Raw genomic sequence first — 24,220 nt, 5'->3', positions numbered from 1 at the left:
AAACAAAACTAAATTAGAAAAAGTTTTCACTAAGATGCAAAGAAAAAACTTTGGGTTAATTGAGGGAAATCTAAGCTGGTGATGCAGAGGAAGGATTGAACCAAAAAACCCACTCCTTTGGCTAACTGAACTAAGTAATGAGGAAAAAGAGTTCACTTACCTTCCACATCTTGTAAATAACCCATCCAGAAATCAACACCTTTGACTTTGTTTACACCTGATAAACAGTGGATTGTAAAGAGATCACCAAGAATTCTTGCTGAAAGTCTCTCGGGTTTGTGACACAATATGCTAGAGAATGCATCAGGGTGCATCTGTATTTTTTCCAATACACCAAGAGTTTTCAAACCTTGCCTAAAGCTGGAATCATAAAAAAAGGTGGCATTAGAAAGTCACCAAAGAACTAATTTTGCTATAAAATGTTTCACAATACCTTTTGTTTTACAAAGGCTGGTACATATAAGTTTTCTATAATTATGAGATTCCTGCCTATTTACATTTACAGTGTTCATTTAAAATTTTATTTTGCTTACCTATGTTACCAACACCAGTTTAGATTGTTAAAAATGTAACAGTTTTGAGAATCCAGTTACAAGTAGAGGGTTTTTTTGCATCTCTCTTGGCTTGCACTATAAAAAACACAATGAAATCTGCCATTTTCAGGTTCCTTGACTGCCTGGGAATGTTTGTTTTTAATTTTTTTTTTTTTTCCAAAAATTGAGGAGACATCTGTTAATCTTAAATTTTATAAAAAATAGTTGTAGAAAATTTATAATTTGGGGGTTTTATCCTTTTAGGACTAAAGCATAAAATTCTTAAATATTGAACTTCCTTGATTTCCTCCACAGTGGTTTCTCTTGGCTTCTTTGTAGATACTAACAGGAATTAGAAGTTTATAATGACTGGCAGGTTTACAGATCTGAATTCTCTACTATATGCTGACAGATTATATGTTTCAAACTTTAGTTTTAACTAAATGTGATAGTTACATTAAAATCTAAAGTACACTTAAAGGGAGGGGAGATGGGTGGGAAGGAATCCAACATAATTTTAACTGTATTTGGCTATTCAAAACAACTTCAGAAAAATGTATAATGCAGTACAAGACCTGAATTTTAGAATTCAGTGTACATGATTCCATGCCCAAAAATGTACATGCAACCGTGTACAAAATTTGTATGCACAATTACTATAGCTTCTCCCACACTGAGTAGTACCTTATTCCACTAGTTGTAAGCAATTTCAATGCTTCTCAATAGTTTAATAAGTAAAAATGAATACTTTAAACTTTCACAACCAAACAAACCTTTCAAAAGGTGAATGAACTCGCTTAATTACATGATAGATCAGTAAGTCGTTCACCAACGTATCCTTATCACATAGAGTTGTCATAGGTCTTAAACATCCAGCAATAGTAAGATATTCATAGCAGTCACTTATTGTAGATTTTAAGCTGGCCAGAGTTCTTGATGATTTTATCTACAGTAGGAAATAAAACATTTACTAGGTATTTGTTTGCTTCATATATGTTCCATCAATAAATTTAAAATTTAGAAGTCTGGAATCAGTAATCTCTTCCTAGCAAGTACTTCCATGACCCCCATCATTTTAGTATCTGAACACCTTTGGCTGAGGCATATGTATTGTCAACAGGATGCAGATTATGTCAAAAGGACAACACTCATATATTGAATTTGATCAATCATATACTATTCCTTAATACTTGCCAAAAACATGCCTACCCCAAAGTCTAATCTCAAATCTAGCATCTCAAGGCTCCAAAGCAAGAGAACACCAGTGGGTGGGGCTCTTTATTTACCATTTTTATTGTTTGTGCTACATCAAAATCTGCAACATCTTCCACTGTTGGTTTCACATTCTCTGATCCATAAACAAGACAGTTAAACAGAGTTTTGGAAAAGAAACTGGGAGGTACACCACCATGAACCAAAGAAACTGCAATCATTTTGCCAGCTTCATAGTATAAATTCTCTTTTATAGCTGTAAATAAAGAAAGTATATTTGAATTAATAATGAACTATGATCTGCAACAGTTATCACTACTCTCTCATATTAATATGCATACAAGACAAACTCTTAAGGCTGAGACAATAACACTGACAAAAATTCATGGTTATGACCAAGTGAAGGAGCAACTTGCTCACTGCCCCGTCCTTCCACCCCTCAAGCCAAGCCAAGCCCATCACAATCACAGCGGAGCTCTCCTGCTCTCTACCTTACACAGCGCTCAGTTCTGAGGCATGGAAATAGCACTTCAAGCAGCTCTGGAGAAGTAATAAATACAGTGGAGTGGAGGGGAGAGATAAGAAGAAATATAGGGAAGGGAAAGTGAAAAGAAGAAAAGGTACCCTTTCTGAGAAAAGGTAAACTGAGTGTTTCCTGTTTCAATTTCTTTAGATCCAGAGATCAAGAGTTCCAAAATTGACTGTAAGTCTACATCCATATAGTAATATTACTATCAAGTATTCCAATCACACCAAATAAGCAGTAAAAAACTTAGACAACTTATTCATTGCACAATTCTTACCCCAAAGCTCACATTTTAAAAATAGGAAAAGAAAAGATTAGTTTGGTACACATCTACTTCTATTTTGTGGGGCTCATGGTCATTTTATCTTGTTATCAGAATTAACAGTTCTGGTTTTTTTTCAGATGTCTATTATACTGAAAATTACTTTTGACAGAACTGTTTTACCATAAAATTTATGCTGTATTTACCTTGAGAATCAAGAGATAAGTTCTTTGAGTAAGAGCCCTCAAATAGTGATGAGTTCTGAAGATGAAGCATTAATAATTGGAAAAACTCATGTTTTGATCCATGGAAAACATCTGTCTCTACTCTACCCTTGCAATTTGTGAACTTCACTTCCACAGTGTTTGCAGGATTGAAGTTTCGCCCTCTGAATCCTTTTAAGGCACTACTCCAGATATTGTCTCTGTTGATGTTCAGTCTTGTAGTTTTTGTATTATTAACCTGTAACTTTAATTCCCTCAATATATTAGAAGCTTCTCTTTTTTGTATTCTTAGTTGCCTAGAAGACACAAATGAGCACATTTTTTTAAATGAAACACCGGATATACAGTTATTGACAATTACAGTATAAGAAATCGTAGATCAGTTTTTCTGAATCAGAAAGTCTATCCTTCTGTCATCCATCTATGGATACTGAAATTTTAGCAAGTTCCTATCAGTTACGGCAAGCCAATGGGCAGACTCACCAGCTGGACTAGTCAAAATAAAGCCCAAGCTTTCAAGTGAGTGCCATGTCCCTTTTCTCAGGGCTGGTTTTATTAATTATCACAAGATACAAGAGTCTCAAAATAACACAAGACACTGGGTAATGGAGGCTTGTTCCACTTCTCACCAAAAGGGTACATACTTCCCTCTTGGTAGTCCTTCCTGGCAATCCCCTAGGACTTCTCTCAGGGTATTTCCTCAACTCTTGTTCTCCTGAGAATAAGCCAAGAACTTTCCTTTATATACTCTCCAGCAAGTAGTCACATGATGCTTGACTGACTGACCGACCCCTTGCCATCACATGCCCTGCCTGGAGACTACAACTCCTTAATTTTAAAAGCTAGTGTTGCCCCCTCTGCGGTACAAAAAGAAAAAAAAGGGGGGGGGGGACATCTGGGATGATCCTGAGCCCATAAAACTGGACAGCGGGCCAGGTGTACTGAGCACCCTTAGAAATTTCTCAAAATAGTGATCTCAAAAAAGGGATGATCCTGGGAAAAACCTGGATAAGTGGCAACCCTATAAAGGACCACAGACTGTAACAAGTACATGGGAACATACTGCCCTGATGAAGTTACATGAACATTCTGGAAGCTAATAAAGATAAACACTTAAAAACCATATACTTAGTCTGATGTAAAGTCTCTAACTTAAAAAGAACTCAATTTCAATGATTTCTGAGATATACTAAGAAATTATTTCGGATGTAACACTGTTGAAACCATGTATTTTAAAGTAACAAAAAATTAGTTACAAAGTTACAATCAAGTTCCATTAGAATTAATAAACTGCCTTAGCTTCACTGTATTTATTACTTCTTGTCGTAAAATTCTCTCCTGAGCCAAACTATCACTATATTGTTTGAGCAATGTTCAAATAAGTGACAAAGTATATGAAAACATTTGAAAAGCTTGTAATTTGAGAGTCTGATCAAGACAAATTTATAACTAAGTTAACATTCACTCTTTTAAAAGTGTCAAATATCAGCCGTGATAGCCTGAGATATCAGGATATCAGACAGAATCTGGCCATGATATCCTGAGAGAAAACCGACCTGCCTTCAAGCAGTGGGTGGAAGGCCAAGATGGCCACTAGATGGACTTTGACGGATGAGAGCAACAAGCCCTGGAGCCTGAGGTGCAGGTAGTCTAGAATGAGCTGCAATGGGGCTCGCTCAGGACAGACCCCCTTATTCGCCATCCAGCATGTGAATCGCTTCCATTTGGCCAGATAGGTGGCCCCGCTGGAGGGCTTTCTACTGCCCAACAGGAGTTGCTGGACCTCAGACGGGCACTGCCATTCTTGCACGTTTAGCCACGCAGCAGCCAAGCAGTCAGATGAAGTGTCACTAAGTTCAGGGGCAGGAGACTGCCGTGGTTCTGGGATAACAGGTCCACCCTGAGCAGCATCCAGAACGGGATCACCACCAAAAGGTCCAGTAGGGTGAACCAGTGTTGGCATGGCCATGCCGGCACAATGAGGATGACCTCTGCCCTGTCCTGCTTGATCTTCATGAGGACCATTGGCAGCAACGGCACTGGAGGGAAGGTGTACATCAGAGCCCCTGATCATGTGATGAGGAAGGTGTCCGACAGTGATCCTGTCCTTGCCCTGGAATGAGCAGAAGACATGGCATTGTCTGTTCTGCCTGGACACGAATAGGTCCACCTGGGGAGTTCCCCACCTGTGGAAGACAGAGCTGACCACCTCCGGGTGAAGGGACCACTTGTGGCAAGATGAGAATGCCCTGCTAAGGTGGACCACCCAACCGTTCCCGGCCCCTGGGAGGTGAGCAGCCACAAGATGGATGTCATGCTGCAGACAGAAATCCCAGAGCCGGAGCACTTCCTGGCAGAGGGCAGATGACCTGTTAATATAGAAGATTGTGGCTGTGTTGTTGTCCGTTAGGACCTGAACAGCCCAGCCTTGTATGTGAATTCAAAAAGCTTGGCAGGCTAGGCAAACAGCCCTGAGTTCCCAGACGTCAGTGTGGAGGGCCCGATTGAGAATGGACCACTGGTCCTGAGCACTGAGATCGCCCAGATGGGCTCCTCAACCCAGGTCCAAAGTGTCAGAGATGAGCGTCACTGACAAGACCGGGCCTGCGAATGGGACTCCCTCCAGCACCGACATGAGATCTTGCCACCAGGTAAAGGATGACAGCACACTATCTGGAATCCTGAGCACCCGGTCCATACTGTGCCGATTGGGTACATAGACCTACGCCAGCCACGCCTGTCGAGGCCTGAGGCGGAGTTGCGCATGCCGAACCATGTAAATGCATGCCGTCATATGACCCAGCAGATCAGGCACATGTGGGTGGTGGTGAACAGCTGGGCATGCAGAGACGAGATGAGGTCCACCATGGCTCGGTACCGAATCTCTGGGAGGAAGGCTCTGGCCTGAGTGGAGTTGAGTACTGCCCCAATGAACCGTGTGCGTTGCACTGGAGTGAGGGTTGACTTTTTATTGTTTATTATTGGGTCCAGGTTGCAGCAGGTGGAACAGACCATAGCGAGATGCCTCTGCACCTGATCCGAAGACTGGCCCCTTATCAACCAGTCGTTGATGTATGGGTAGATTTGGACCCCCAGACATCGCAGGTAAGCGGCTACTGGTGCTATACACTTGGTGAACACTCTCGGAGCCGACAAGAGACCAAAGGGCACTGCCGTGAACTGGAAATTGTGCTGGCCTAAGGTGAAATGGAGGAAACACCGGTGCCCCGAGAATATGGAAGTAGGTGTCCTTTAAATTGAGGGCGGCATACCAGTGTCCTAGATCCAGGGATGAGATGATGGAGACCAGGGAAACCATACGAAACTTGAACTTTTTGAGAGACATTTTGAGGTGACGCAGGTCTAGAATAGGTCCGAGGCCCCCTTTTTCCTTCAGAATGAGAAAGTAGCGGGAGTGAAATCCTCTTCCTTCCATGCCTTGCGGAACCTCTTCCACTGCCCCTAGGCACAAGGTTTTCAATCTCCTGAATGAGGAGTTACTCATGAGAAAGTTCCCTGAAGAGGGACGGGGAAGGGGGTTGGAAGAGTTGGTCGGCTACAGACTGCAGGGTATAGCCCGACAAGACAGTGTCAAGCACTGATTGGTCCGAGGTGACTGGAAAGGGCGGAAGGGGTTGAGGAAGATGGGGAACAGATCTGGTACAGTGACTGGAGGGTCGTCCTTGGGCACACCCTCAAAATGACTGCTTTTGGCAGCCTTGGTCCCTGGAAGGACCAGGCTGGGCAGGTGGACGAGACAACGACTGATGGCATCGCTTAAAACACGTCTTTGTCCTTCTTTTTGTGGGACCAGGATTGAGAGGTACCCCAAGACCTCGACGATGGTGGAGGCGGAATGGCTTTCTGGCCTGCTGAGGAGTATGTAGACCCAAGAAGCGCAGCCTGGGAGAAACGATGGGAATATGGTGCCGGCATAATAGACACCCCTCTGTGGATTCCAGTACTACCACTGGGTGGGCCATTGTCCTTGATCCCAAGCTGGTGTCGCAGGCACCTTGGCTGGTTCCCGAGGCTGGGAGATGATTTGCTCCATATAGGGGAAGGGCTGAACTGTCCCTCCAACCGGACCACTGCCCTTCTGATGACCAGGGTGGGACTGTGGAAACCTGAATCTGTTGACTGACTGGTCAGCGACTGGTACTGGGAAGGCAAGAGCTGGTGCCTGCCCGAAGAATGGTAGCAGGGCTCCAGCGTGCCATGACAACGAACGGTCTCGTGTTGGAGGGGACCGATGTGAAGGAGATTTGTGAGGTGATCTCTGATGGGAGGATTGTCGGTACCAAGAATACGGGGATCAGTGTTGCAACTCTGGTTTTCTGCATCCCATAGGCGGAGACCATGGTGTCGGAGATCTGGGCCTCCTGGCCGGAAACCGGGGTTGCGGTACTGGGGTCCTTGGCTGTGACGAAGGGGAATGACGCCTGCAGTCCGGGGGGCATTCCACTGCCTTTAGGGGTGGTTCCATCACCAGCTTGGTCATCTGAGCTGGTCTCTTGGCAGCATCCGCCTTGTGGCCAGACATCTGCGGTGCTGGTCGGCCTAACTGTTATTTGGCCGCTGGGCCCACCTCGGGCACCGATGGCCCTGCAATGGGCCAGGACCCCTGGTTGGGCTAGGGGGTCTGACCACAGCGATACCCCCGAGATCCTCTGTTGCAGGCAGGACACCTAACTCAGGTCCTCTTCCCGATGTTCCCTTGCGCGGTGCCTGTGGACCAGACGACTTAGACCACTTCTTTGGTGCCAGGCAGAAGCTGGTGCTGGTGGTGCACTGTGTGCCAATGCCGAAGTACCAGGCGTGGAGTCCGAGTGCGAGGGCTCTGATGCTGGGTGCAAAGCAGCCTCCATGACAAAGGCCCTTAATCGAATGTCCCACTCAGTTCAGGGATGAAAGATTTTGCAGATCCGGCACTTGTCTTTTCTATGGGACTCCCCCAGGCACTTCAGACAACTCTCGTGCGGGTTGCTGATGGGCATCGGCCGGCTGCACTCAGAACATGCATTGAAGCCTGGAGTATGCCCCACTCCAGGACAAAGTCCCAGCCTGAGCTCTAACTACTAAAACACTTAACAGCTAACTAATCACTGACTAAATAACAAAGGAGAACAACCTGAACAGTGAAGAACCGCTAATGCTCTTGCTAAGCAAGACCAGGTGCTCCAACCAACCGTCAAGGGCAGTAAAAAGAAACTGAGAGGGCGTAGGGCCAGCGGCGCCTGATATATTGCAGCATAAGTGTGGCATTTCAGAGGGCGCCACAACCAGCCCTATGGATACTACTAAGGCAAAAGTCTGCGACAACTGTGCATGTGGGCACGCACACACCTAGAATGGAATCAACATGAGCAAGCACTCGAAGAAGAATTTCATAAATCAGGATTTTCAGCAAGTTCTTAGGTTAAGCATTCTATTTTGCACTTTCAGTGTATATATCCTAGAGGAAATACATTTCATTTTATACAATCTAGAGCAGACCTGGGCCGCCAGATGCTTTTGGAAGAACAATAACACTTTTTCTTTACTTATTATGATAGTTATTGAAGGGTGAAACACGTTTCTCTGGAGTATGGACCTTGATAAAGAAATTTGGGCCTTGATAAAAAAATAATTGACTACCCCTGATCTAGAGAGCATTGTCCAATATGAAAGAAATATTAACTTACATTCTCCTTACTGATAGATTCCTTGATGAAGAATTGATCAGTGGGGATATGGACATAACCATCTTATTAGATGCTGGAAGGTCTAATAATGTGCCAGAACAGCTTGAATCCTTGTACAACATCTTTGGTGACCTGGAAAGGGAAAAGCTATTACAAAATTAATTTCTCATTCTGAACTTTATGTAAACATTCATTTGAAAGTAACAGTACATCTGTTTACCACAAGTGTGATTTAAAGAACCCTATGTTACTATAAAGCCATAGAATCACTTTGTTTCTATACACAATTTTCAACATATAAATGATTGCCCCAACAACTAGAAGACACTGAAGTAAATTTTGTCATCAATAATTTACCTTGCATTCCTCAGACCCACCTCTCTTTTACATAATCGAATAGTTGCTGAACCCTAGAAATACTGACATTACCACCACTGTTCAGCACTAGAAAATGGAATAAATTCTGTCTCTGGAAATATTGTAACCTTCATTTTTTCAGTGCATAGTGGTTCTATGGTTTTCTACAGTGTTATATCCCATATAGGACAAACTGAAATTTGAGAATCCTTGAGAACCATTAAGTACTGATGTTATGTTATGTTACTCCCATAGGTAGACTGCATTGTATGATCCAGTGCTGGTATTAGTTGGCACCAGCTCAATACACACTACTGAAAAAACTTGCTGCAATTTTTATCTCGCCTTTTAATTACTAAGTAATGTTGTAAATTCCAGTTAAGTCTTCTAGAGTTACTCATAATCTGGTTTTGTTTAGCTCCAAAGATGGCAAAATTCCTATATTTACATGCAAAAAAAAATTAAAGCAATGTTAAGGTTGCAAAATTAAGCACTCAAGAACTAGGAAAGAAAGTGGAATGCTGCATGTACAATTTCTGTGCACAACAGTCATCAGTTATTTAATCTCTTATATGCCCCAGAGGAACAGTTAAACTTGCATGTACCCTCAAAATAAAAATAAAATCAAATAAAAAAAGTAAAGTTTTCTGGCTTTTGAGACCCCTAGCACTGAAACTTCAACTTTCCAGAGTATGCAGTTCATAGGTGATAAATTGCACTACCATCTCCTGCTACATACTGCAGAAACCAAGGGAAGGAATGCCAGCTGACTAGTACATATGGAATGAGGGCAGCAGTCCCATGGCAGCCTTCAAAAATGTTTCTTAACCTTAACTACAGTAGGTGTGTTACTACACCCATGATAAACAACAGTTACTTATCTTACAGTAACTTGGGTTCTTTGAGATATTAGTGTGGGTCCCACTGTAGGTGCACATGCACCTCATGTGTGCCGTATCAGATTCTTTAAAATAGTGGTGTTTCTTTGGGCAGTGCATGCACCCTGTGCCTTATCATGCTCCTGGACTTGCTAGGGCATAAAGGCAGAGCAACTGTAATCCTCCCTCAGTTCCCTCATGATTCAAAGCCACATTAGGTGTGGCTCATAAACTGGGAACAGAGTGCAGGTTGTGAGAGCCCACACCGACGACAACATCTAAAAAAAACCCCATAATTACTGTAGGGTAAGTAACCATTCTCCCTTCTTCGTGTATATGTCAGTGTGGATCCCACGGTAGGTATCTGGCAAGCAGAACTCCTCTGGATGGTGGCATGAGAAGTATCAGCTGCATCAGTCAAACAAATTGTAGTACTGTTCTAATAAACCTGGCATCTGCCCTGACAACTAAGTCCAGTGCACACTGCTTCACAAAACGTAATGGGTGCCTTGTGGATCTCAAAAACTGGCTCATTTCTGAAGTTGGCAGAGAATGACGCTTGAGTTCTGATGCAGTGATCATTCTTGTTCAGTGGAAGAGGTACATCACCCAACTGGTAACACAGCAAGATACATTGTGTTATCCACCTAGATACTCTTTGTGATGAGATGGCCTGGCCTTTGGAACGGTTGGTTACAGCCAGAAACAACCAGGGAGATGGCTTAAACAGTTTGGTTCTGTCAATGGGTAAAGTTAAGCTCCGGAGATACCCTGCATAGGAAAAATTCCCCCTGATGTAGTGTTGGGCTTTGATAATAGGTTGGTACAGATGGAAATCTGAAACCACCTTGGGATGCACTTCGAGTAAGGTTTCACCACCACTTTGTCCTATGAAATGTTATGAAGGGAAGGAAGGTCAGCCATAAATACTTGGAGCTCGCTCATTTTCATACTAGTAAGAGCAACTAGAAAACAGTCTTCGGAGTGAGATGAAGTATTCTCAAAGGTGCTCAAAGGGAGGCCCTAAGTCTCAAGAGGACAATGTTGAGGTCCCAGGCAGGAGCAGTTTCTCTGACCGGTGGGTAAGTATGTAACAGACCACTGAGAAACTCTGATACCATTAGGTGGGAGACGATGGAGCATAATAGGACAGGAGGATGGCACACTGAGATCACTGTAAGGTGGACCTTAATGGAGCTGAATGAAAGGTCAAATGTGTCAGATGCAGCAAGTAGTCAAGGGTCTTTGGTACCGAAGCCTGTGTAGGGTCCAGGTTATTTTGGGCCACCCATATGGAGATACACTTCCATTTTAATGAATAAATCTGTCCGGTGGATATCTTCCAGTTCTGTATCAGTCCTTGTCCATGGCACTCAACCAGCTAACATCTAGACTGCGAGATGCAGGGATGTTGCGTCTGGATAGGGTATCTGACTGTGGTGCTGTGGAAATCAGGTCTGAGCAGTTTGGAGTTGAACAAGCAGCTGAATGGACATCGGCAGCAAGTCCATCACCCTAAACTGCCTAAATAGCAAGCAGAAACTATGAGGATGACATGCTGTCTCTCATCTGACTTTGGGGATCAGGGGAATAAGCAGGAAAGCATACAGGAGGCCATTTTGCAGTGGAATTAAGAAGGCATCTGGTAGCGATCCCAAGCTCATGGCCCCTCTGGAACAGAAGTCCTGATACTTGGCACTGTCTTTGGTTGCAAACAGATCTATCACACAGACACCCTTGACCATCGATGAAATATCGACTCTATGATGGACCTCTGCAGTGATTACTCGTGACTGGTCTTGGATTGTCTGCTCAAGTAGTCTGCCAGGTTGCTGCTGATTCTAGGGAGGTGAAGTTCCAAAGTTACCTGAGCTGGTGATACCTTTTCCAGAGTTTAATGGCCTCTATGCTCGGTTACTGAGTGCATCATGGACATGCCTGTCAAAAACTAGACTGCGACTTTTCAGAGGACAGGCAGGGATCCCATACAGGCTAGCCTGATGGCTCTGAATTCCAGGACATTTATGTGAAGTAACATATTCTGGGGATTTGGTCCCTTGCATTTGTAGGTGATCCAGGTGGGCTTCCCACATGTAGGATTGATTTAAATCAAAGCAAATGAAATCACCATTTTAAATCGTGATTTAAATCAGCAAGCAGGAAATCTTAATTTAAATTATTCATTTAAATTATGTTTTACATTTGTACTTTTCAGTTATTTTCCCAAAGAAAGCTTGGTAACCATTAAAACATGTTATTTTCAACTAAATATAATCTTTGCACTAAATCTGGTACTTCTTTCTGCAAACCAGGAGGATACAATGTATCTATATTTTCGTATATAGTTTAATTTAACTTTATTTGGATTCTTATATTTTAACATTTTTTATTTATTTAGGTTCTTAATTTTTACATTTTTATTATGTTAGAAAATGGTGAATGATGCATTTCTTATGTACTAAATTATTAATTTACTCGTAATTTGTGTCAAATTCTATTTGAATGGAAATTCAAATTTAATTAAACACAAAAAATAAAATTGCCTTAAATGTGCTGGATACAGAAGAAAAAAGTTTATCAAAACATGTCTTGCATTTAAAACTAACTGATTTATTAAACAAAGGAAATATTTAAGTATCTTTAAGCAAGATACAGACAAACTGGAGAGACTCCAGAGGGGAACAACAAAAAATGCTAAAAGATTTAGAATCCCTGACTTATCCGGAAAGGTTAAAAAAACGAGGTATGTTTAGTCTTGCAAAAAGAAGACTGAGGGAGGACAGGATAACAGTCTTCAGAATTGTCAATTGTTTTCCATGTCCACTGAAGGAAAGACAAGAAGTAATGGACTTAAGCGGCAGGGAGGGAGATTTAGGTTAGATATTAGGAAAAACTTGCTAACTATAAGGATAGTTCAGCACTGGAATAGGCTTCCAAGGGATGCTATGGTATCCGTGTCATTGGAGAGTTTTAAGACAAGGTTAGACAAACACCTGTTAGGGATGGTCTAGGTCAGGGCTTCTCAAACTTAGTGGCACCATGACCCCCTTCTGACAAAAAAGTTACTACATGACCCAGTCAGTGTTCCCTCTAATATTTCCCATCCATGTGCAGAATGAATTTTGTTATGTGCACCAATATGGAGGTGATGTGTGACACATCACCTCCATATTGATGCACATAACAAAATTCATGTGGCGGGGAGGGGCCGAGGGGTTTGGAGTGTGGGAGGGGGTTCAGGGCTGGGGCAGAGGGTTGGCATGCGGGGTGACATCTCCAGCTGGGAGTGTGGGCTCTGGGCTAGGGCTGGGGATGAGGGGCCCCGGGCTGGGGCAGAGGGTTGGGGTACAGAGGAGGTCAGGGCTCCGGGGTGGGGCTGGGGATGAGGGGTTTGGAGTGCAGTGGGGCTTCCCAGGGCTATGTGGGGAGAGAGGACTCCCCATCCCCAGCACCTGGGCTGGGGGTGGGAGAGGCGCCTCTCCCAACTGCAGCAGGTCCAGGCCGGGCTGGGTTTGGGATAGGGGAGAGGTGCCTGTCCCCCAGCGGCGGCAGGTCTGGTGCTGGGCTGGGTCGGAGGAGAGGTGCCTGTCCCCTGGCCATGGCAGGTTTGGCACTGGGCTGGATCAGGGCTGGGGGAAGGGTACCTGTCCCCTGGCTGCGGCAGGTTTGGCAGTGGGCTGGGCTGGGGTCCGGGCACCTTTCCCCCAGCTGCAGTGAGTCTGTGGTTGGGCTGGGTTGGGTCTGGAGCTAGGGACGAGGCATCTCTCCTTGTCACAGCCCTGAGCGCCTTCCCAGCGCTTAATAGACAGCTGCACAGCTTAAAGGGAAGTTAGGACACGGGGGGAAGAGGGGACTGCAACCCGAGCCCTGTTGCCCCGGGGTGGAGGGTGGAGCTCAGACTTCAGCCCCAAGCCCCAACAAGTCTAATGCTCGCCCTGGGTGTGACCCACTGTGGGGTCCCGACCCACAGTTTGAGAACCACTGGTCTAGGTATATTTACCTACTGCCCTGATTTTCAGATGGCATAAGTATTAGTTCAGTCTCTTCAGGTCTAAGATAGGATAAAGATACCCCACTTCTCCCTTTCTTTTTTGGGATAAAGAAATATTGGGAGCGGACATCTCTCCTCTGTCCTCTTGAGGTATCTCCTCTATGCCTCCTAGACAAAACAACAAGACCACTTCTTTTTGTAATGGGCTCTCAGGAGAAGGGTCCCTGAAGAGGAATGGGGAAGTAGTTTGGGTGTGGAAATGAACAAAGCAACTGTGGGAGATGACACTCAACACCCACTTTTCTGTTGTGATAGTAACCACGCCTGGTGGAAAGGGGCAAAATGATCCAAAAACAGAGACAGGCTTTTCACCAGCTCTGATGTGGCTCCTGACACTCCCATCAAACATACTGACTCTGTAAATCAGGGGTCGGCAACCTTTCAGAAGTGGTGTGCCAAGTCTTCATTTATTCACTCTAATTTAAGGTTTCGCGTACCGGTAATACATTTTAACGTTTTTTAGAAGGTCTCTCTCTATAACTCTATATATAATATAACTAAACTACTGTTGTATGTAAAGTAAACAAGGTTTACAAAATGTTTAAGAAGCTTCATTTAAAATTAAATTAAAATGCTGATGTTAAGCTGCCGACCTGCTCAGCCCGCTGCCAGCCTGGGGTTCCGTTCACCTAGCCGGCAGCATGCTGAGCGGGGCCTGCAGCTGGAACCCCGGTTGGCAAGGGGCCGGCAGCCAGAACCCCGGGTTGGCAGCGAGCTGAGCAGGGCCAGCGGCTGGGACCCCAGCTGGCAAGGGGCGGCAGCTAGAACCCCAGATCGGCAGTGGGATGAGCGGGGCCGGGGGCTGGGACCCCAGACCAGCAGCGGGCTGGGACCCCCAGACCAGCAGCAGTTCCGTCTGATGGCTCGTGCCAGCCAGGGTCCCGGCTGCCAGCCCCGCTCAGCCCGCAGCCAGTCTGGGGTCCCGGCTGCCGGCCCCGCTCAGCCCACTGCCAACCTGGTGCTCAGGCTGGGGGGTGGGGATTTGGGGGGTGCAAAAGTCAGGGCATGGAGTTGGGGGGAGCTGGGTATGTGTGGAGGGTGAAGGGGTCAGGGCAGAGGGCTGAGGATGTGTGAGAGGGTGCAGAAGTCAGGGCATGGGGTGTGAGGGGGCTGGGTATGTGTGGAGGGTGCAGGAATCAGGGATGGGGTCATGGGGGGGGAGGAAGGGGACTGAGGTGCAAGGGGAGTGCAGGGGTCAGGACAGAGGGCTGGGCTGAGATCAGGAAAGTGCTCCAGCCCCCTGCCCCCTGAGCAGCTCACGGCAGGAGGCTGGAGGGATACACCCCGCTCCTACCCTCCTTCCCCGTGCCTCTTCTCTGCTTCCTTACTGGTCTGAGCAGCGAGGGCGCTGGGGCTGCTCTTCTCCCCTCCCTTGCATGGGCCATCGGCGGCAGGGAGGGAGAGGAGGCGGGGTTCAACACAGCACGCTGGGGGAAGAGGTGGGGGGAAGGGGGAAGCTTGGCTGCTGGCGGAGCCTGCCATACAGCAGCAGCCGGCAGGACCAAGCTTGCTTCTGCCCCCTACCCCACCAGAGAGAGCAGTAGGCGGGGGGCAGAGAAGAGCGGGCTGGGTCAAGCAGGATTTTTAATGGCACGCTGCTGCCTGCTGGGGTCCGAATCAGCCCGCTGCCGGGGTTCGGCAGTGGGCTGAGCGGGACCCTGGCGGGCAGCAGCATGCCATTAAAAATCGGCACGTGTGCTGTTTTTGACACGCATGCCATAGGTTGCCGACTCCTGCTGTAAATGGTACTAGATGAACAATGGCAGATGACAACGATGGGACTCTCTAGAGTATTGAGGTCTTTTACTCAGCAGGTGCTGTGGGTGTAAAACAGCATCCTCTGCCATCAGTTGTGCAGCTTTTGGTAAGGAGCTGGTGTATATATCCAAAAGGATCATAGTATGGCCTGTGAGTCTTTCAGTTAATGGAGTGTTTCATCTATTGCTAAAAAGCGCCATCATGTCAAAGGGTCCTCTATGGTGGCATGCAACGCTTGTCGGAAGCCTAATGCTAACAGCCACAAAGACCTCTTCATGACAATGGCCATGGCCATTGCCCTTGTGGCCATGTCAGATGACTGCTTATAGAGCTGTTCTGGCTGCCCTTTGGCCCTCTTATGATCTCCTTTGGTTCTTCCCTATTTTCCTGTGGAATTTTGGAGAGGAAGAGGTGACTCTCCCCCAGGTAAGGAAGTTATATTTTGCAAACATGGCCTGGCAATTAATGCAGAGCTATAGTAAGTGAGAGGAATATACCTTAAGTTAAGACCAACAAGATCCTTATTTTCTGGGTCCTTTTCTTTTGGGGTGACCATGAGGTGAGGCAGTTGATGCTGTACAAGGGACTTGACAACATTTTTAAATAACAAACAAACAAACAAAAGACTCCAGTTCAAAAAGGCGAAGACAAAGTTTTTCAGCAATTTTTGTGAAACACACAGGTTTTGAAGCTCTCAAGAAAGCAGTGGGTTGGACACTTCCTAGGATCCATCTCATTATCATGGGTGGTAAGAGGAAACTGGGGAAGAGTTATGGCCGCTTTGCCTTTTATACCTGGAATGAGAGCAGGAGGCAGCACAGGACACATAGGTGACCTGACAGACACTGCTGTTCAAAATAATCTGATCTTGCGCACAAGGCACATATGCACCTACAGTGGGAGCCACACGGACACATACTCAAAGAAAAATAATTAGTCCTTCAGCCCGTCTTTCTGATATTTATAAATGCTTTCATTAATTGTTCAGATGACAAACAGACAAAGTATCACGAGATACAGCAGGCAAGAAATTCTAGGAATTGTCTCAGAAGTAAATTAAAGCAGTTTATAAATACAAGAGTAATACAAGCAGACTCATATTTTTGAACTGCAAGCCCTTATAAATTAATATTTCAATTGCTATGAGAACCTTATCAGTTGCATTTATTTTAATTTCACAACTGAACTACAACATATTAAAACTTCAATATATACTTTATTACTAGAGAAAAGAAATTCTGGATACATTTTAAGAGCTAATTTTCCACTGCATTATTAAAATTAATGTGAAATACAGATAAGCTAAAAATGTCCTAACTTTAAATATTCAAGTTTCTTTTAATATTGCTTTTGTAAGGGGACATAATTTAGTGCTCAATTGAAGGATTATTAATTCGATAGACTGGTTTGCATAGCCATCTCCGGTTAATGAGTTAATACTGGAAGTTTATGGACAACTCATGAAACACGTACCACAAGTGACTACTGCACTCATAAATATGGATGCCTGGATGCCTAGTTCTGCAATTCAATAAACGAAGTATTTGCTGCAGGATGAAAATAAGTGCGTGTTCTCCTATTCTAAATTTCATAAAACAAATATTTTCTTCCATTTCATATCATAATTCCTTCTGTATTTTTTCAAGCAGTTGTTTCCTCCCCGTGCAAAATTACACACCTGAGAAGAAAGCCGTGCTGGGATCCTGGTGACTGTCTGGGGCACTTGGGAGAGGGCTCTTCCAACAAACGACCAGTAACATCTATTTTTTCTGAGGTAGCCAACGAGCGTTTTTTCTGATTTTGGTAATTCCCTGTACAATTAAATCCTTATTATTCTTCTGAAAAAATATACTGGTGTCAAGTTAACCCAAAACAAATATTAAAAAAAAAAAAACTAGGGCTGTTGATTAATCACAGTTAACTCATGCAATTAACTTAAAAAAATTAAATATGATTAAAAAAATTAATCGCGATTAATCGCCTGTTAAACAATAGAATACCAATTGAAATTTATTAAATATTTTTGGATTTTTTCTATATTTTCAAATATATTTATTTTTATTACAACACAGAAAATACAAAGTGTACAGTGCTCACTTTATATTATTATATTTTATTACAAATATTTGCACAGTAAAAATGATAAAAAATAATATTTTTCAATTCACCTCATACAAGTACTGTAGTGCAATCTCTTTATCGTGAAAGTGTAATTTATAAATGAGGAGGGTTTTTTTCTACATAATTGCACTCAAAAACAAAACAATGTAAAACTTTAGAGCCTACAAGTCCATTCAGTCCTACTTCTTGTTCAGCCAATTGCTAAGACAAACAAGTTTGTTTACATTTACAGGAGATACTGTTGACTGCTTCTTATTTACAGTCACCTGAAAGCGAGAACAGCCGCTTGCATGGCACTTCTGTAGTTGGTGTTGCAAGGTATTTACGTGCCAGATATGCTAAACATTCATATGCCCCTTCTTGCTTCGGCCACCATTCCAGAGGGCATGCTTCCATGCTGATAATGCTCGTTAAAAAAATAACGCATTAATTAAATTTGTGACTGAACTCCTTGGGGGAGAACTGTATGTCTCCTGTTCTGTTTTACACACATTATGCCATATATTTCACGTTATAGCAGTCTCGGATGATGACCCAGCACAGGTTCGTTTTAAGAACACTTTTGCAGCAGATTTGACAAAACACAAAGAAGGTACCAATGTGAGATTTCTAAGGATCGATACAGCACTTGACCCAAGGTTTAAGAATCTGAAGTGCCTTCCAAAATCTGAGAGGGATAAGGTGTGGAGCATGCTTTCAGATGTCTTAAAAGAGCAACACTCCAATGCGGAAACTACAGAAACAAACCACCAAAAAAGAAAATCAACCTTCTGCTGGTGGCATCTGACTCAGATGATAAAAAATGAACATGCGTCAGACCGCTCGGCTTTGGTTTGTGGTTGAAGCATGAAGGGGCATATGAATTTTTAGCATATCTGGCATGTAAATACCTTGCAACGCCGGCTACAACAGTACCATACGAATGCCTGTTCTCACTTTCAGGTGACGTTGTAAACAAGACGTGGGCAGCATTATCCCCAAATTGTAACCAAACTTGTTTGTCTGAGCGACTGGCTGAAGTAGGACTGAGTGGACTTCTAGGTTCTAAAGTTTTACATTGTTTTATTTTTGAATGCAGTTATTTTTTGTACATAATTCTACATTTGTATGTTCAACTTTCATGATAAAGAGATTGCACTACAGTACTTGTATTAGGTGAATTGAAATATACTATTTCTTTTGTTTTTTACAGTGCAAATATTTGTAATAAAAAATAATATAAAGTGAGCACTGTACACTTTGTATTCTGTGTTGTAATTGAAATCAATGTATTTGAAAATGTAGAAAACATCCACAAATATTTAAATAAATGGTATTCTATTATTAACAGTGCGATTAATCACGATTAAATTTTTTTAATTGCTTGACAGCCCTAGAAAAAACAAATGTAAAACTATGTCCCATCATTTCATAATATTACCTGACTTAGTGAAGATACTTCTGCATTCTATACATTCCCAGTTTTCCTCCCATGGCTGTATTGGGGAACAGGCCAAATGCGTTCCACGGGAACCACAACACTGACAGCATTTGATTTCCCATTTACTAAAAGAAAAAACACACTATACTTAGAATTAACAGAGGAACAATAGAAGAAAAAAAAACAAAGGCTGTTAGGCAGTAAATCCAATCCACCTACCTAGCCACAAATCCCTTATTATTTACCAAACTCTAGTTAAATGATATATAGTTAGCCCCTTGGGATGTACAGTATCCTCTTTCAAAGAGAGGGCACTCCCAATTCACACTAAAAATTCAAGTTAACCTATATTAGGTCGTCTTACAGCCATCACAGGAGCACTTCCACTGACCTAAGAGGGGCAGTGTGGGGAGCTGTGAGCCCAGTCTCTCAGCTCCGCTGGCAGCTCGCTCCCTGCCAGAAGCCCAGCTGCCCCACAGAATCCCGGTGGGCTGCGCTCCCCCTCCGACTCCTCGTTAGCTGCTGGGGACAGGGGAAGCCGCGCAGGGCTTCTTGTCTCCGTGTTCCCCACTGGGGGGCGGGAGGACAGAGCCGCCCAGTGCTTCTCGCCCCGGGAAGCGAGGTCCAGCTGCCCAGTTTCTTGGCCCCCACCCCACGCCAGGAAGCCTTGTAAATTGCCAAGACAGCCAACATTCCCAGGTGCGGAGTTGGGAGGGAGCCTCCCAGGGCTTATCGCTTCCCAATTCCCTGCCAGGAGCAGGGTCCAGCTGCCCAGGCTTCTTACTCCGGCTCTCAACCGGGGGGTGGGACCCAGTTGTCCGCAGCTCTCCGGAAGTGGGGGGCACTTGGGCTCTAGCTGCCTGGCTTTCTTGTCAATTTCACAGCTATCATAAGCAACACAGCCGATGTAAGTAACACAATATCTACACAGATGTGTCGCCCTAACTACACCGTCATAAGCCCTATTTCACTCGCGGAGGTGGAGTTATTGTATCAGAGTAGTAATGCACTTACATTGGCGGGACAAGGCTCTAGTGTAGACACTGACATAATTAGGCCGATGTAAGGCAGACCTAGCTTACGTCGACCTAACTGGGTAGCATAGCCAGACCTACATCGGGATGCAGTGATTAGAATCCTAGTCAGCTTTGCAGAATATCCAGTTTTAAAGAGGCTATGGAGCAGTTAGTGTATCCTTTTTTAAGCCAACCAATTTGCACAGCCAGTTACTTTCCCCTTCACTACTTTGTGGGATCCACAGCCCAGCTTTTTCAAAGTCCCCTGGCTGTTTTTTCCAAATTGTATTTTGTCTGATACAGTATCTGATTACCTCACCACTTTCCAAAAGCTGGGACTGTTCTGTAAGAGACATTTCAACATTTTTTTAAAGTATTTGCCTAGATCTTTATATTATGTATGTGTTTGCAGTAGTGCCAACAATGTGCTAGATGCTTTCCAGACAAAAAGCAAAAAGGCATGATCCCTGCTCAATGGAGCTCACCAACTAAGACAATTATGAGGCAGAGTACACATAATTAGAATGGGCCATCATGGTGTTTGGCCACAACTTTATAATCTTGTCAATTTAAGCCAGCTAGATTTCTGATAGGCAGTACAACAGAAATGGCTTTCAAGAGGGACTTAAATGTGGGTAGGATAGGGGCCTTGTTGATGAGCTCAGAAAGTTCCATACTGATGGGAACTGTGAAAGAGAACACGGAGACGTTTATGAAAAAAGCCAACAAGGAGACAAAATAAGGCAAAGTAGAAGGGATGCGGTTAGTGATGAAAACCAGTGCAGGAATTTGAAGGTGATGACAAGAAGCTTGGATATTGTTGACAATGATGGAGACAAGGTGAATTGGAGAGGACTTGGGAGGGAAGATATGGAGTTCAATTTTAGGGATGTTAAGTTAGAACTGAAGATGAGACATCAAAGAGAAGATAAAAGTGTAAAGTGTAAAGAAAAAGTGTAAAGCAAAGAGAAGAAAGAAGAGGAAGGATTCCTGGGGATATCCAGGGGGAAAGGAGAAGGAAAACCCATGGAAATAGATATTGAAAAAATGGTCAGGGGTAGAATGAGAACTAGGAGAGGAGAGTATTTTGCAAATCCAGTGGAGGAAAAGATGTCAAGAAGGAAGATGATCAACAGTTCTGAAAAAAGCAGGCAGGTCAAGAAGGATGGACAAAATGAAGGGCCTGAGATCTGAGCTGGAAGAGGTCATTAGAGATCTTATTGTCATTGGTTTCATTAGACTGGAGAGGATTGAAGCTTGTTTGGAAATTGGAGGAGGATTCATAACAGCCATTGTAAATGGCTATTCAATGAGTTTAGAGGTGCAGGGAAGGAAAGAAATGAGATCAAAGTAAGGTTTTGGGAAAGTTCAGAGCATACTTGTAAAGTGAGAGGAAGGAGTCAAAGGACAGTAAGAAGCATAGGTTTCCCCCTATTTAATAAAAATCCCAACAGCTGGTTGTTTCTCATAAAACTTTCTAATCAGGCAGATGGATCAACTGGAACTGGTCAATTCTGAGACATGTCCAATACTTTAGCCAGGTACTTTCAAAAATACCTATGTTAGATATTCTAATACACTTGATATTTTAGCAGCTAAGCATTAATATAAAATAATTTGTCTTAATAGTTTGCTACGTTTCTTTGATTTTTAAAGGATGCTGATGATGGTATTACCTCTTTTGCTGCTTTATTTGTGTTGGAGAAGGGGTAGAATATGGAAGATAAATCCTGTTGTCTAACTCTCTTGGCTTTTATATTCTGGGTACACTAAGTCTTCCTGGTCAATCACTTTTTAAAATAAGATGCATGTTGTAAAGTATTTATAAGATAAATATGTCCAGCTTGCGATAAGTTATTTGAAAATGTCTTAGCTTTCATTATTTACTTTTTAAAAGACTCTTCAACATTCTACCTGTGACAGATTCCTATAACATACCATACCCATCACATTATGTTCAACATATCGGTCTTCAAAATCTGTGTGTGTATATTAATACCTATCAGGTTTATTATAGTCTCTCCCATTCCTGCACAGACATCTTCTAGCGTCACAGTGTTGGTAACGCTGCAGAAGATCTTGATATGCATTCTCCTCAAGTTCCCAGGATGCATCTCTGTAAATATTGCAAACATGGATTAAAAAACATTTTATAGTGCTATAATTTTAGCTTTATGTACTGAAATAACCTTATTTTCCTTTGCCACACATTAAAATTGGAGCTCCCAAAGCATATAAATATGATTGATAGTAATGGCATAATTTGAGATAATGCAACCATTTAGCAGTGTAATAACAATAAGATGACAGGAGAGAAAGGACCTATGGATTAACAGTCCATTTTTATTCAAGATTGACCTCTGAACTAAATCCATAAGTGTTTTATATAGTTTGACAACTCTAGAGAAAATATCTGGGAATGTTTTCTTGACAGATTATTCCAACATCTTATCAACCTTAAAGTTAGAACCTTTTGTTCCCAATGTCTATATTTTCCTTTCTGGGTTTATGTGGAAGGAATTTAGATACTACAGCAATGAGCAGCAGTACAAAATCATAAAATAGATTAATCCATATACCCAAGGAAATCATCCTTAAGCATTACAAATACTTTTTCTCAATTCTGGGAATAGAACTGACAATATTTGTAGTAGTACTCTTAAGGGTTGAATTAAGGGAGGAAGGGAGGAAAGAAAAAAAAAAAAAAAAAAAAAAGGATGAAGAAGAGAGAAGTCCTTAGCAGGTCCTAGAGAGAGAAATGGAGACAGCTAGGCCTTGACTACAGTAGAAGCTCAGAGTTATGAGCAATTCATGAATGGAGGTTGTTCATAACTCTGAACAAAACACTATAGTTGTTCTTTCAAAAGTTTACAACTGAATATTGACTTAAAACAGCTGTGAAACTTTACTATGCAGAAGAAAATGCTGATTTTAACCATCTTAATTTAAAAGAAACAAGTACAGAAATGGTTTCCTTACCTAGTCAAATCATTTTTTTAACCCTCCCCCCCCCCCCCTTTTTTTTTTAGTAGTTCATGTTTAACACAGTACTGTACTGTATTTGGTTTGTTTGGGTTGGTTTTTTTTTTAATCTCGGCTGCTGCCTGGTTGTGTACTTTCAGTTACAAATGTGGTGTATGGTTGACTGGTCAGTTCGTAACTCTGGTGTTCAGACCTCTGAGGTTCTACTGTACAAAGGGAGTGATAGCACAGGTTGGCCGGACCAAGAAAGTGAAGAAAATACAGTGTGGAGAGGATGAGAGAGCAGTCACTGGGAAATGCACCTGCTTTCCCATATTAAACTGAACTGCCCATATTTTAAAAAATATTCTTGCCATATTTAAAAATGAACTGCCCATATTTAAAAATACTAGAATTTTTAAAAATTCTAATAACACCTTGCATTTATCTATATTGAATATTACACCTCTACCTCGATATAACGCTGTCCTCGGGAGACAAAAAATCTTACCGTTATAGGTGAAACCGCGTTATATCGAACTTGCTTTGATCCACCGGAGTGCGTAGCCCTGCATCCCCGGAGCGCTGCTTTACTGCGTTATATCCCAATTCGTGTTATATCGGGTCGCATTATATCGGGGTAGAGGTGTATCTCTAAAATTTAGATTAGTAGTAATATATCCCTATCCTACACTACATTTGCAGCCTCTCTTAATTTAGTACTCTGCAAATCTAAGGAGTGATCTGAAAAGAAGCAAATTGCACCTAAGACAAAAATAAACTGCTCTCATTGCCAGTAGAAACCCAGGAAATCCCAAAGATAATTCAAATTTTAATTATACTGCATAAATAAGTACATGGTTTTGGCTTTGTTATCCTACTTAGTTAGAGTTGTATATACAATATGGATTATTTGTGAAATTATTGTTAGTTACTTACTTTTCTGGAATGTGTATTCCCATTCTCAACATTTCATTCTGAAATTTGTCTTTATTATTGCACACTGTGCACCTAAAGAAAAATACCCCAGCACTCAGAGCTTGATACTGCATCAGAAAACAGAAAAGAAAATTAATTGAGCTGTTCACATTTACTCTGTTTCCATCCTTTTGTACTCAATAAGGTCATGGTACCTGAAGATTGGGCATTACATTTATGGATTCTGTTCTGGCACTGACTTCTTCAGTGCAAGGATCATCTTAAATGTATCCCACTTT

General features: G+C 43.0%; 1 protein-coding gene across 3 annotated transcripts in view; it reads right to left on the bottom strand.

The window, feature by feature from the left end:
- G2E3 (G2/M-phase specific E3 ubiquitin protein ligase) overlaps positions 1 to 24,220 on the bottom strand; it is a 60,068-nt gene that overhangs the window by 5,638 nt on the left and 30,210 nt on the right. For 2 of the 3 annotated variants that reach the window (XM_054027141.1, XM_054027143.1), the window contains 9 exons: positions 23,943 to 24,049; positions 22,042 to 22,158; positions 19,027 to 19,151; positions 17,164 to 17,296; positions 8,442 to 8,588; positions 2,740 to 3,053; positions 1,820 to 2,001; positions 1,307 to 1,479; positions 161 to 360 (listed from right to left, as the gene is read on the bottom strand). In XM_054027141.1, coding sequence (XP_053883116.1) covers positions 161 to 360; positions 1,307 to 1,479; positions 1,820 to 2,001; positions 2,740 to 3,053; positions 8,442 to 8,588; positions 17,164 to 17,296; positions 19,027 to 19,151; positions 22,042 to 22,158; positions 23,943 to 24,049 — 1,498 coding nt within the window. The remainder of the gene's footprint in view (positions 1 to 160; positions 361 to 1,306; positions 1,480 to 1,819; positions 2,002 to 2,739; positions 3,054 to 8,441; positions 8,589 to 17,163; positions 17,297 to 19,026; positions 19,152 to 22,041; positions 22,159 to 23,942; positions 24,050 to 24,220) is intronic. The other variant, XM_054027142.1, reaches the window with a different exon arrangement.

The sequence above is a fragment of the Malaclemys terrapin genome, chromosome 4 (genome assembly GCF_027887155.1).
Source record: "Malaclemys terrapin pileata isolate rMalTer1 chromosome 4, rMalTer1.hap1, whole genome shotgun sequence".
Lineage (NCBI taxonomy): Eukaryota > Metazoa > Chordata > Testudines > Emydidae > Malaclemys > Malaclemys terrapin.
The sequence above is the reverse complement of the archived record's forward strand: the minus strand, read 5'-3'. Positions and strand labels throughout refer to the sequence as shown.